Here is a 13,131-nt window from a genome sequence, read left to right as displayed (position 1 = left end):
TGGCACGTTCCTCCCCTTCTGGCCAACAGGTATTTTAAAGGCGCTTTATAAACAACACACACAACAATCTCTCTCACACACACTCTCTCTCTCCCTCTCTCTCCCCCTCCCCCCTCCCTCTCTAAGTTAGACATGTTTCTCCAGGTTAACAGCAACAACTGCTTTTCACGTTCTCTCTATAGAAAACTGGAGGTGCAGGCACCAATCTGAATATTTTTCTCAGAGCTACCTAGTAAACAATTTCCTTCTGCATACTTTTTTTTAACCCACTATATCACAAGAACCCACTCTAGGATGCACACCTTAACATGGTGAGGGGGTTTGAGAGTGTTGAAGAAGCTGAGAGCAACCAAGAGGCTAGACTCCTAGCAGGGGCACCCAAGGCGGAATGGTCAACGCTGAAACACCAGACTAAGATGCATCCAAACTCAGAGGAAGGCAATGGTAAACCACCTCTGAATACCTGTTACCACGAAAACCCTGTGAACAGAGTATCCAAAATGCAACAAGACATGGTACTGGAAGATGAGATGACCCAAGTCAGATTGCACTCACTGAGCTACTGGGGAAGAACAAAGGACAACTACAAGTAGCGTTGTGACTAATGACGCAGCTGGGTCAAAGCCAAAAGGAAGTCCAGAGGCTGATGCGCACAGAGGCGAAAGGAGAGTCCGGAGTTGTATGATGCACACAATAGGAACATGGAATGTGAGATGCATGAACCAGGGAAAGTTAGAAATTGTCAAGCAAGAAGTGGAACGCATCAACATTACAACACATAGCTTAAGTGAATTAAAGTGGACAGGAATGGGACATTTTCAGTCGGGCAACTACAAAATATTTTGCGCAGGAAATGAGAAATCAAGAAGAAACAGGGTTGTTTTAATAGGGAGAAGTGGTGTAGCAAAAACAATTAAGAGCTATAACGCAAGGTCTGAGCGAGTTATATCAATGAGATTTAATGGGCAACCAATTAACATAACCATCATCCAAGTATAAGCTCCAACGACAAATGCAAAAGAAGAGGAATTGAAGAGATTTTACTCAGAAGTACAGGAAGAAATTGATCACACACCAAAACAAGATGTGCTGATAATCATGGGGCACTGGAATGCAAAAGTAGGGAACAGAGAAGAACTAGGAATTGTGGGACAATGGGGCTTAGGAGACAGAAATGAAGTAGGAGACTTATTGAATTCTATGAAGCCAATAATTTGTTTCTCGCGAATACATTTTTTGAGCAACCAAAAAGATGACTGTACATGTGGACATCACCAAATGGTCAATATAGGAATCAAATTGATTATATAATTGGTAGCAGAAGATGAAGAAGTTCCATACTTTCTGCGAAAACAAGACCAGGAGCAGACTGTGGTACAGATCATGAACTGGTTGTATCGAAAATCAGAGTAAAACTAAAGAACAACAAAGCAATCGTAATGCCAAAATACAATTTAAGCTACATCCCAGAAGATCAAATAAGGAACAGATTTGAGGCTTTAAACTTAGTTGACAGAGAACCAGAACTATGGACTGAAGTCAGAGACATTATCAGGGAAGAATGCAAAAAGACAACACCTCTAGTTGAAAAGAGAGAAAGACCTCAATGGATGACTGAAGAAACTCTTAAAATGGTGAGAGAAAAAGCAAAAGGAGACAGAAACATGGTTAGAACCCTAAGTGCAACAATACAGCGACTAGTACGTAGAGACAAAGAGAACTATTACAATGGTTATTGTATAGAAATAGAAGAGGACAACAAAAAGCGTAGAACAAGAGCCCTATTCCAAACGATTAGAGAAATTAAAGGGAAACTTGAATAATCAACAGGGGAACACACTGACTGACCAAGATGAAATAGAAGGAAGATGGAAGCAATACACTGGAGAACTCTATAAAAGAGATGCAAGGATGACAGATTCATTCACAGAGGAACCGTATGATGAAGAACCAGAAATTTTAGAATGTGAGGTGAAAGCTGCTCTTAAAATACTTGGAAGAAACAAATCACCAGGAGTAGATGGTATACCAATAGAGTTGCTACAAGCTACTGAGACTGGATCTGTCCAAATTTTGACAAAGATTTGTCAACAAATATGGAAAAACGAACAATGGCCCATAAGACTGGAAGCGTTGCATATACATCCCAATTCCAAAGAAAGGGGATCCCAGGACATGGAGTAATTTTCGGACTATTGCCTTAATATCCCATGCAAGTTAAGCTCAAAATTCTATAACAAAGGCTCTCACCATATATGGAGCAAGAAATGCCAGACGTCCAAGCTGGATTTTGAAAGGGAAGAGGCACTAGATATCATATCACAAACATACGTTGGATAATGGAACGGACCAAGGAATTTCAGAAGAAAATGACCCTGTGCTTTATAGATTACAGCAAAGCCTTTGACTGCGTAGATCATGAAAAACTAATGGGGGTGCCACAGCATCTGATTGTCCTGATGCGCAACCTATACTCTGGACAAGAGGCTACTGTAAGGACAGAATATGGAGAAACTGATTGGTTCCCGATCGGAAAGGATGTGAGACAGGTGTATTTTTTTACCCTATTTATTTAATCTATATGCAGAACATATAAAGAAAGCAGGATTGGACCAAGATGAAGGAGGTGTGAAAATTGGAAGGGAGAAATATCAATAATTTAAGATATGCAGATGATACCATACTTCTAGCAGAAACCAGTAATGCCTTGAAATGAATGCTGATGAAAGTTAAAGAGGAAAGCACAAAAACAGGACTACAGCTGAATGTCAAAAAGACTAAAGTAATGACAACAGAAGATTTATGTAACTTTAAAGTTGACAATGAGGACATTGAACTTGTCAAGGATTATACACAAGAGTGGCTGTATACTATAGCCAGCATGGGTTTTTCACATTCTGCAATGTTAAATTGAAAATACCCCCATGCCATTCTGATGCTTCCCATAAGCTCATTTCAAAACAAAACCTTACAAAACTTATAGTTCTGAACTCAGAAACACTGCTTAACAACCCTCTCAATTTTCATGGCGATACACAAAGCAGTCAGAGAGCATAGAGAGATTTATGTAACTTTAAAGTTGACAACGAAGACACTGAACTTGTTAAGGACTATCAATACCTTGGCACAGTCATTTACCAAAATGGAGACAATAGTCAAGAACTCAGAAGAAGGCTAGGACTGGGGAGGGCAGCTATGAGAGAACTAGAAAAGGTCCCTAAATGCCAAGATGTATCACTGCAAAGATGTATCACTGAACACTAATGTCAGGATCTTTCAGACAATGGAAAGTTCACCCCCTTTTTTTAATCCAACCAACAGTAAAGAACTTAACAAACATCCTCCCAGATGTTTAACAAGATTACAAGCATCAATAAACAACTCATGCATATAGGCAACATATCTGAGAATATAGACCGCATCAGACAGCTCATCCAGCAAGCCAGGGATGCTGCAAACAAGGTATGTGGCAGGATCTTTCATCACTTCATTCCTTTCTTACCTCTTTTGTCATCTGTCATCACATGCTCGCCCAATAATGTTGCTCCATCCCCTCACCCAAATACAGTATTTCATAACTGTTACTCAGGTATATTTAGTAAACCCTTTAAACAAAGAGTAATAATATTATTACTGCCTGGAGAGCAGTTTTCTCAGAGCTGATTTAATGCTGAAAAGCTAAACTGGACACTGGAGAAAAATGGTGCAGTAAATAGGTATCAACCAGAGGAAAGCACAAAAGCAGTACTACAGCTGAACATCAAGAAGACTAAAATAATGACAACAAAAGATTTATGTAACTTTAAAGTTGACAATGAGGACATTGAACTTGTCAAGGACTATCAATACCTTGGTACAGTCATTAACCAAAATGGAGACAATAGTCAAGAAATCAGAAGGCAGTTAGGACTGGGGAGGGCAGCTATGAGAGAACTAGAAAAGGTCCTCAAATGCAGAGATGTATCACTGAACACCAAAGTCAGGATCATTCAGACCATGGTATTCCCGATCTCTATGGATAGATGTGAAAGTTGGACAGTGAAAAAAGCAGATAAGAGAAAAATCAACTCATTTGAAATGTTGTGTTGGAGGAGAGCTTTGCGCATACCATGGACTGAGAAAAAGACCAATAATTGGGTGTTAGAACAAATTAAACCAGAATTATCACTAGAAGCTAAAATGATGAACTGAGGTTATCATACTTTGGACACATCATGAAAAGACCTGATTCACTAGAAAAGACAATAATGGTGGGAAAAACAGAAGGGAGTAGAAAAAGAGGAAGGCAAACAAGAGATGCATTGATTCCATAAAAGAAGCCAGACCTGAACTTACAAGATCTGAACAGGGTGGTCCACAACAGTTGCTACTGGAGGTCACCAATTCATAGGGTCGCCATAAGTCGTAGTTGACTTGAAGGCACATAACAACATGCCACAAGACTTCTGGCAGATATCATATACCTTAGGGGGAAAAGGTAGTGCTTGGAACTTTTTATCATGAAGATTCATATTACAAGCATCACTCCCAGTTTGGGATAAGCAACATGGTGCTCTCCAAATGTTGTTGGGAGTACAATGGTCAATGGTCAGGGATGATACATGAAGGGCACCGTGTTGGCTACCCTTGTATGCTAGAAGACAAATTTTCATTGTTTGTGCTGATCGAGCTTACAAGTTACAACTAATACTCATATTACCTGCAAAGAAAGTGAGCAAGAAGAAACTGTGTTTTTACTCTCTAGATCAGTATCTTAAAAATACTTCCCCTTCCAGAAGGGATGGAAGGATCTATCAATTTCGGTTCTCTCGGTTTCTCATTTTTCCAATCTTAAATTCAGTTCTCCACATTTATGTAGCAATTTGCATTTTTTTAAAAAAAATCCTCATGAAAACTCAAGTATTTTAGTGAGAATTTATCCTAATAAACACATTTTATATGCTTTTTGACTAATGTACACATTTTTCCAACCAATTACTCCTAATAGAATGCATTCTTGTATATTATTTTCACATTTTTTGTATGTAGTTTCCCCTAATTTATGCATTTTTGTATACATTTTGCATTGCAAAATTCAGGTAATTCAGAAGTCAGGTAATGTGAATTTCAAAGCACAGCTGTGTTTTGGTTCTTAAGTTAAGATCTGAAAGATTCAGCTTTAAATGCAAACTGAATCGAATTTCTCCCCATCCCTACCCTCTAGTCTATGCTGTTGGGATGGATACAAGACCATTTTCCCATGCAGTAAGTTACCACTGTGTGCTTGCAATTATTTGATAAGCTAGGTAAGTCATCGCCACCCCCGCCACCCCCCAAGGTATTCAAAAGGATTTTATTACATGCAAGGTGCAGATGTCTGATTAAAAAGGTTGTTTGAATCCACCTTTATATGCATAAATATTAAAATATGAATGGAAAACCCTTTTGGAACTTTTCATAACTTGAGATGTTAAACATTATCAATTATTTAAAACATAACAGGAGGAGCATGGTTAAATATCCCTCTGTGAAGGTTTGCTTTTCTTTACTAGAAACTGATAATAAAAAAGAAACTGTTAAAAGTACCCCTGTAAGTTACATAAAAGTTAGTATCTCTGCTCCTATGTAGGATACAAATAAAAAATACCCACAACTAGACAAATCAGAGAGGTTTATTTGCTACATTCAGACTTGTGTACATCTTAAAATTAAGTATGAGATCCTGAAACACAGCAGGCATAAATGGCAAGTTCATGTAACCTTTTGAGCATCACAGAATTCTGGAGTTTTGTTGTGCATTTTCTCATTTTGAATGTTGTGGACCAATTCCCTCTAACTCAGGATTTTTGGGGATGTAAAAGACAAGTGTGGGAGTAGATATAGGTAGACTCTTGGGAAGGCGAACAGTCAGGTAATTAAGTAATTGCATATTTTTAAAGCCTGCAAATGCAAATATCTTTATAGATTTGGAATTATTTAATATACTCAATTAGCTGATGCAGGAGTTTTTTATTTTAATGCCAAGAGTTCCAAATTGCTGGGTTCTAGTCAGGCATTTTACTTATCTCATGCTGTAGCTAAGGCACAGGAATATCTGCTCTATCTGCAAGTCTGTGCCACAGATTAAACCATATACTATTGAGATCACCACCACTTTGAGTACCTAAACAAATTGATTTTTGAAAAGAAGCCCAGGGCCTCCAACAAATTTACTATAGAAGAAAATTCCTTCCTAACGTCAAGCACAGTCAGCAGCCATACTCTTTAAAGTTTATCAAAGGTATCCCAAATGAAATATCATGTGTAAATCATGCCAGTCAAGTTCCTGTCTCAATGTATCACAAGTGAAGAATTTGGAATAATATTTCATTCATGAATATTACCCTATTCTATCATGAACCCAGCACACTGTCTTTCCTCTCAGCTAGGGTATCCAAAATGTTCTCTCAATATAAACCTTCTTTTGATTTCCAAATAAAGTTTGTTCAAATTTGGTTAATTCTCTTACAGACTTTTAAACTTAAATATTATTTCTCTGTTGAATTAATTCTGCTGCATTTGCTGTGCAATAATTGTTCCTTTCATATTTGTTTGATCAAGTAACCCTCCTGCTAATATCATTGATGTAATCTACACAGGTGTTAAGGGATAAAGCAGGATAACATTCTTAAAATGGAGAGATCAAGTCAGAATGATGTTCTACAGATTTTATTTAAAAACAAACATGGAGAGAATAAGAAACAAGCATTGAAAGTTCATGTCAGAACAGAAAGTGTTTGTTCCAGGGGGAAAAAAACGAGTACATCTTTTAATTTAATTTAAGAAAAACATTTTTTTTTAAAGAGTAAACAAGTACAGATTTTGCAAGGGAAATGTTTTTGCAGCACACATGAAATGCTGTTGTCCAAGTGACAACTGCGAGCTGATCACAGGCTGAATTGAGATCCACACCCAAGTACATAAGACATATGGTAGTGCATCAGTTGTGAATGCATGTGTACTATTAAATAGCTGGGTTTCCCTACAGTAGACATGGAAAAAGCTATAGGAAAAGGATTACACCCTTCTATTTGGGAGAAACCAGCAATTTAAATGCAGGCATACCATTCAACCGACACCAGCATATGTATTCTGTACTCTGATTATTTCTACTCAAGGATGAATCGGTTCTGAGCTAAATATTGTACAAGTACTTCATCTGCCGAACCTGGAGAAACTAAAACATGATTGAAGAATGAACTTTCAGGTTCCTGCAGCTCAGAAAAAACTGCTTAGTTCTCACTGAGGTGATAAACCAGGGCCAGGGCTGTGCAAAGAAAACTAGGTATAAGGAAAAAGGATTCCAGGTTAGATTTTTTTTTTCCGGGAGAAGCTAGTCTTCTATTTGGAGGTGGAACATTTCATGGATTAAATATGGAGGAGCATTTAATCATGCGAGTCCACATCTGCAGATTGAAAAGACAAGAGGCCAGACAGGCTTACCACCTCAGAGAATTAGGCCTACAGACCCAAAGTAGACATGACACAAATTCTCTCAACAATTTTGATGTGATTGTTTTTTAAACTTTAATGCAGCTGTGGTAGGTGAAGCTCCATATTTGAATAGAGCAGCAGGGGTACTTCACTCTTTCCCCAGATCAAAATTTCTGCTGCTTTCCCACTCATGGGGGGGGGAAGGTAACAGGACTTAGTATCTGTTTCCCCCAAGGGGGGGGGAAAGCAGTGTGTTTGTGTGTGCATGTAGCAGACAGGTAGGATATTGATCTGAAGGTTAAACACCTCCTCCTCCCAATTAAATTAATGCCCCTGCAACTGCATTAAACAAAAAACTATTGGAAAACACTCCACCTGTATCACATCAAATCTGGCCACAAATGACATCATTCACTTTGATAAACATCCAGATACCCGTGAAAAACTATGCATATTTATCAACAGAAAGCTACTTAACTGAGAGGTAATTACAAAAAGGGAAAAACCCTCAAATCTTGTTCTTAATTTACTCAACAGAAATATTTTTAAAGTACAGGTTCTGTAAACTAATGACATTTATAGCACACCAAAGTAAACAATGTAAAGTGATACTTCAAGTGAACAACTTGATTTTTATGTAAGCCATAATGCAATAAAAGGCATCATAAACAAAAAGATATCTGACCTGGTAAATTCTTAATATATATATTAAACCATGAGATGCTTACTCTGTTATTGCTATTAGACCATGCCTCCGAGCTATAAAGTATAAAAACTTATTCCGATTACATAAAATACAGTATATTATTCTCATCACTGGCATAATCTAATATAAAAATACCTTTGACATTTACAAGATAGAGGTTTCTTCTATGTGTGCATGAGAGGAATGGGAGAGGGGGAAATACATGGCTGGATGTGGCACTGAGCCATTGTCAAATGTACAAGGCAAGATTATTTTGCTTGCAAGATTAAAGCATTTGAAAACGGCAGATGGCTGTAATAGCAACAGGCCCATTATGTCACTACTGTTTTATTTATGATCTAGATACTAGTGAGGAGGCCCTCCTATGACCCCAACATTCCAGTACAAGTGTTTTCTAACTTGTTCACATATTTATTGGTGTGTAATCAAGTCATGTAAACTGGCACAAGTGTACTCAAAATACACTTATAATCCTACAATAGTCTAAGATGCTGACCTGATTTTATTTAGTGGTTCATCTCTAAAAAAGGATTGCAGGTAAATTGATTGTACCAATTAACAAAAGGTAGCAGAAAAGTGTGTGTGTGTGTGTGTGTGTGTCTCATAAGCAATCAGTGGCCAAAATTACTTTCACACAGGTACATAGCTTTCACTACCCTCTCTTGCTTGTTCAAGAAGTATTTCCTCTGCTAAGTTCTGTTAAATTTTGCAGATGCAGTAATGTTGCTCCTGTTTATGAATTCAACACTGAAAGCTTATCCTCATATCCTATGAATGTGCAGGGACAGACATGCTGCCATTATGTCTTATACTCACTGGCTTCCTGTGTGGCTGTCAAAGGTGAAACAACCCTGTTGCAAGGCAACTGCAGTCTCTTGCTGTAGCACTGCTATTGTTGGTTATCCTGCCCCATACCCCTTTCTACAATCCCTATTATGCATAGCATGAAAATGTATTGCAAGGATCCCAACAGGTCTTTGAACTCCAAGCCAAGAAATAGAATGGCATATCCTGCCATTTTCAGTGAGCCAAACACATATGCTATCATGCCATGTTTTCATGCATGTGCAAACATGAGAGCAAACATCCCATGTCTACAAAATGCAACAACAGAAAGTTGTCAACCAGTTGAGAATAAGGCTTCCCCAAAACAATCTACATTTAATGTGATAATCAAGCCTAAAGAAACATTTTCACAGCATGACATTACTAAAAATTAAAGTTGTTGTTACATCCCCTAATATTCAACTACTTCTCTATTTTTTGAAGGCAGCAGATTTACTTGACATGAAGTGCTTTTCAGTAGCCAGACAGCAAAAGTGAGAGAGACAATCCAATTCACAGCCATAGTGCATACTTGACGGTTCAAGGAGTGGGCCTATTCAGGCTGAGGAATGATCTATACGTATCACCCCATACAGAGTAGCAGTCAGTGCTGGAGATGAATGTGGAACCCCCTGCTTATATGTATCTCCATGTGTTCACTGGAGACCTGCTGAGCACTGAGATCAGGCCAATAGATTTGTCCTCTCCATACACCAAGAAAGTGTTGGAGCTAGTCAGTCAGGTGAAGTGCAGACAAGATAAGCATTTTGCAGAGGGTGCCAGAATAAGAGTTTATAGGCGGTTAACAGAAGTGAAAGTAAGGTGATGTTACTACTCTGAAAGAAAAAGGTGAACTACTCTAGTTTTACAAACTTATACAATTCCCAAGAATTTAGGAAAACTGCTATTCCAAAAAGTGGTGTGTTTTTTAAAAAAACCAATCTGTTAAAAATAACACACCAAAATAATATGTGACAACCTAGAAAAGGTAAGTGAGATTGTACATTGTTACGTTACTTTAAAAGTTCTAAAACTGGAATAGTGACATCATAGGATTGGAATGCCATAATGCAAGTCCCACTATATTTAACATTAAGTTTTAGCGATACGAGTGATAATTTGTAAACACCTTGTAACAGCAAAGCTAGTAGAGTACAGTACCATTTAAAACAGATATAAAATGCCTCTAACACAATTATTAAGGGTTTAAAAATAAACATTTGGCTGAAAAATAGAAATTTCTAAATCTTCACACAATTTAACATAAATATGGGGGCAGGTTTTGTTACATACATGTGAATGATCAAAAAAGGCTTAAATGAACAGGTTTGCTGTGCTGTGAGTGAGCCAGGCTTGCTTTTTTCCAGCTCCATTTTTGTTGGCCTCTGAATAAAATAATATCTATTTCTGCCTATGTACAGTTTGAAATAATTACACAGTACTGTTTCAACAAACAGTTGGTTCCCCTCTACAAAAGAATAAATCTATTCAAAATCGGGAATTTTTTTTTGCAGAAACTGACTCAATGTTATTATAGAAATCAAAGTGTGCTTATTGTAGGCTCATTTGTACAAAGCTAAATATGTTCAGCTTGTCTAAAAAAAAAGACACACCCCAAAAGCACTGGAATGCAAGGACTTCCAAACCTAGGCCAGTTGTCCAGCGCAAACCCCTCAGCACAAATCCCAGGAGGTAGACAACCTCCAGCTCCAATTCATTTAATTAGAGCTTCTGTAAGAGAAGTTGCTACTGGATTGCTTCCTAGGTTACTTAAAGTTTTGGCTAATTTTGTCCTTAATTTGTTGAGGATTATAACATTTTTCTGTGACCAACTCTACATGGCATGGATAAGTCTCTCTGGCACAGGTGGTTTTTCAGAAGAAGATCTGGTCTTCCTAACAATTTTGTTCTGAGTGTAGAACCTGTGAAAAGGAAGAGTGGAAGCTTCCTGTCCGTCACTGTGGGGCCACTTCTCTCAGAGAGGCTAATGCTGCATGTATGCGGACATGCAATCTGTTCTCAAAATCATACCCTGTGAATTCCTCCTGCAATGAAAAAACAGAACAAAACCACATATTAACCTACGTTACTCAGATTTACTAAGAACAGGGTTATTTATATGAAGGACAGAAGATGACATTTATTTGACATAGCTAAAAACCTTCCAGGACAAAGAGAGCTGGGAAGGACAAAAGCATGAGGTACAGGTTTCCCTTCACCTCCCACTCTAACTACCACCTCCCACGCCTGCCATGAGGGAAAGGAACCTTCTTCTCCAAAAACAGAAAATGCTCAGTTCATTTTCTTTTATTTTTTACCTTTGCCTGGAGCAGTAAGGTTTTGCCTCTTGGTACGGTCTGCAGGAGGAAGCACAATATCCTTTTAGACATGTTTGCAAAAGCAAGAAAATGCTTTCGGTGACATCAAGTGCTGCATGATGGGACTTCCCCTTCTTCACTCTTTCCTCAAATCTGCTCTGGAGGAACCCCCCAACACTACAGAGCAGATTTTGGGGTACACAGCGGAGAGGAAAGGAGATCTTGTTGCACCACTGGAAGCCCGTTCTACTGGTGATTAGCCACCACTGGATGTTAATAGGGAGATCAGCTAGCAAAATGCCAAGTAACAGAAATTAGGTAGGTAATTTTTACTGAGTAGTCAGGAGGTTTTAGGCATCTCAAAATAACTGAAATCTGTCTCTTAACACACCAACAACTTCCATATAAAAAAGATGAACAAATTTCTAAATACATTAAAAGAAAAAAGAACCCATGCTATACCAAAATATGAGGTTCAAATTTATGAAGAAACCCTATGCCCAATTACCTATGCTTAAACCCATTTGAAAAGTGTGAGGGCTTTATGGGTTAATGTTTTTATGAATATCACGTGCAACTCATTTTGTCCCCTCTCTCAAAATAAAAAAGATTTTTATTTATAAAAATATGTTTATACCACAGTTTCTTAAAAGGCAAAGTTGCCACTCATTTCTAAAGATCAGTGTGGTCTTTGGAACGCCACATATAAAATCTATCATTTTAGTTCCTTGAAAGCCCTTCTACTCATAGGGAGCTGTCTTATACCATCAGACCATCAGTTCATTTAGCTCAGTATTGTCTACTGCCATACCTGGAGATGCCTTGGATTGTACTTGGGATCTTCTGCATGCAAAGCAAATGCTCTTGCAGTAAACTACATGCAGCCTTTCTCCTACTGCAAGTTATACTGCCAATATATACCTCCAAAATCCTCTAGAAAGCACTACTCTTTGTAGTCCATTGGCTGCATGTATTGTGTTAAGAAGTATATAAAAATGGGACACAGCCCTTGTATATCCTGTTCTTCATAGCACAATCCAAATAAAAAGGCAAATGAGAAATACTGATACGTCATCTACTGTACATGCCAGTAGACATCTGTTTTTCATGTTCAAAACAAGCTCATGCTGCCTTTCCATGAACTTACTAGAGAGCAATTAAGAGGCAGGTCTGGAGAGCATTAATTAAAAGCTTCTCTTCAAATATGGCAATAAAGGGAAATGTGGGAGGTGGGGGAGTGTGGGAAAGAGTATGAAGATCTCAAATTTTTACATATCTACATCTTTTCAGTTCTTACCAGCCTTACCACACACAGTTGGCATGCATTAAGTAGATATTAGTAGCAGCTAAGAAACTGGTGAATAGTGCTTGGATTACTCAGAGGGCTCCCTGCTGAAAAGGGCTTAAGCAAGCTGGCAAGTCACCCATCTTCTGCTCTCCTAACCTGTGCTGCTGCGCTTCCCCTCCTGCCTCATCTCATCCATGGTGCTAACTACAACTTTGTTTCTCTCTCTAGATGTGCTAGGGATCTCCAAACAACATTTGTACGCTGCTGATGTTTGCTTTTAAGAGCAATGGTGGATATGCAAAAAAAAAAAGGGGGGGGAGGACCTTTACCCAACAAAGATTCAATGCAGCCAATGTAATTTTTTTTTTTAACGATCACCAGTCTCTATCTACAATATTAGCATAGCAACACCTGGAACTACAGATCCCAAGCACACTAATACTATAAGTATAGGGTCCAGCAACCTAATTTAAACATACTCTCATGCGATATTCATTAACTTTTTATTGTGAAAGTTAAACTCAAGCTTTACTGCAAAAGGA

The 13,131-nt window shown here is 38.2% G+C and overlaps 1 protein-coding gene across 1 annotated transcript in view; it reads right to left on the bottom strand.

The window, feature by feature from the left end:
• Positions 1 to 6,671: 6,671 nt before the first annotated feature.
• The window catches only part of TTC39C (tetratricopeptide repeat domain 39C), a 53,650-nt gene continuing 47,190 nt past the window's right edge, over positions 6,672 to 13,131 (bottom strand). The window contains exons 13-14 of the mRNA XM_061597056.1: positions 11,302 to 11,340; positions 6,672 to 11,028 (exon numbers count right to left, since the gene is read on the bottom strand). Of these exons, the coding sequence (XP_061453040.1) occupies positions 10,939 to 11,028; positions 11,302 to 11,340 (129 nt within the window). The 3' untranslated portion in view covers positions 6,672 to 10,938. The remainder of the gene's footprint in view (positions 11,029 to 11,301; positions 11,341 to 13,131) is intronic.

This window comes from Rhineura floridana, chromosome 1 (genome assembly GCF_030035675.1).
Source record: "Rhineura floridana isolate rRhiFlo1 chromosome 1, rRhiFlo1.hap2, whole genome shotgun sequence".
Lineage (NCBI taxonomy): Eukaryota > Metazoa > Chordata > Lepidosauria > Squamata > Rhineuridae > Rhineura > Rhineura floridana.
The sequence above is the reverse complement of the archived record's forward strand: the minus strand, read 5'-3'. Positions and strand labels throughout refer to the sequence as shown.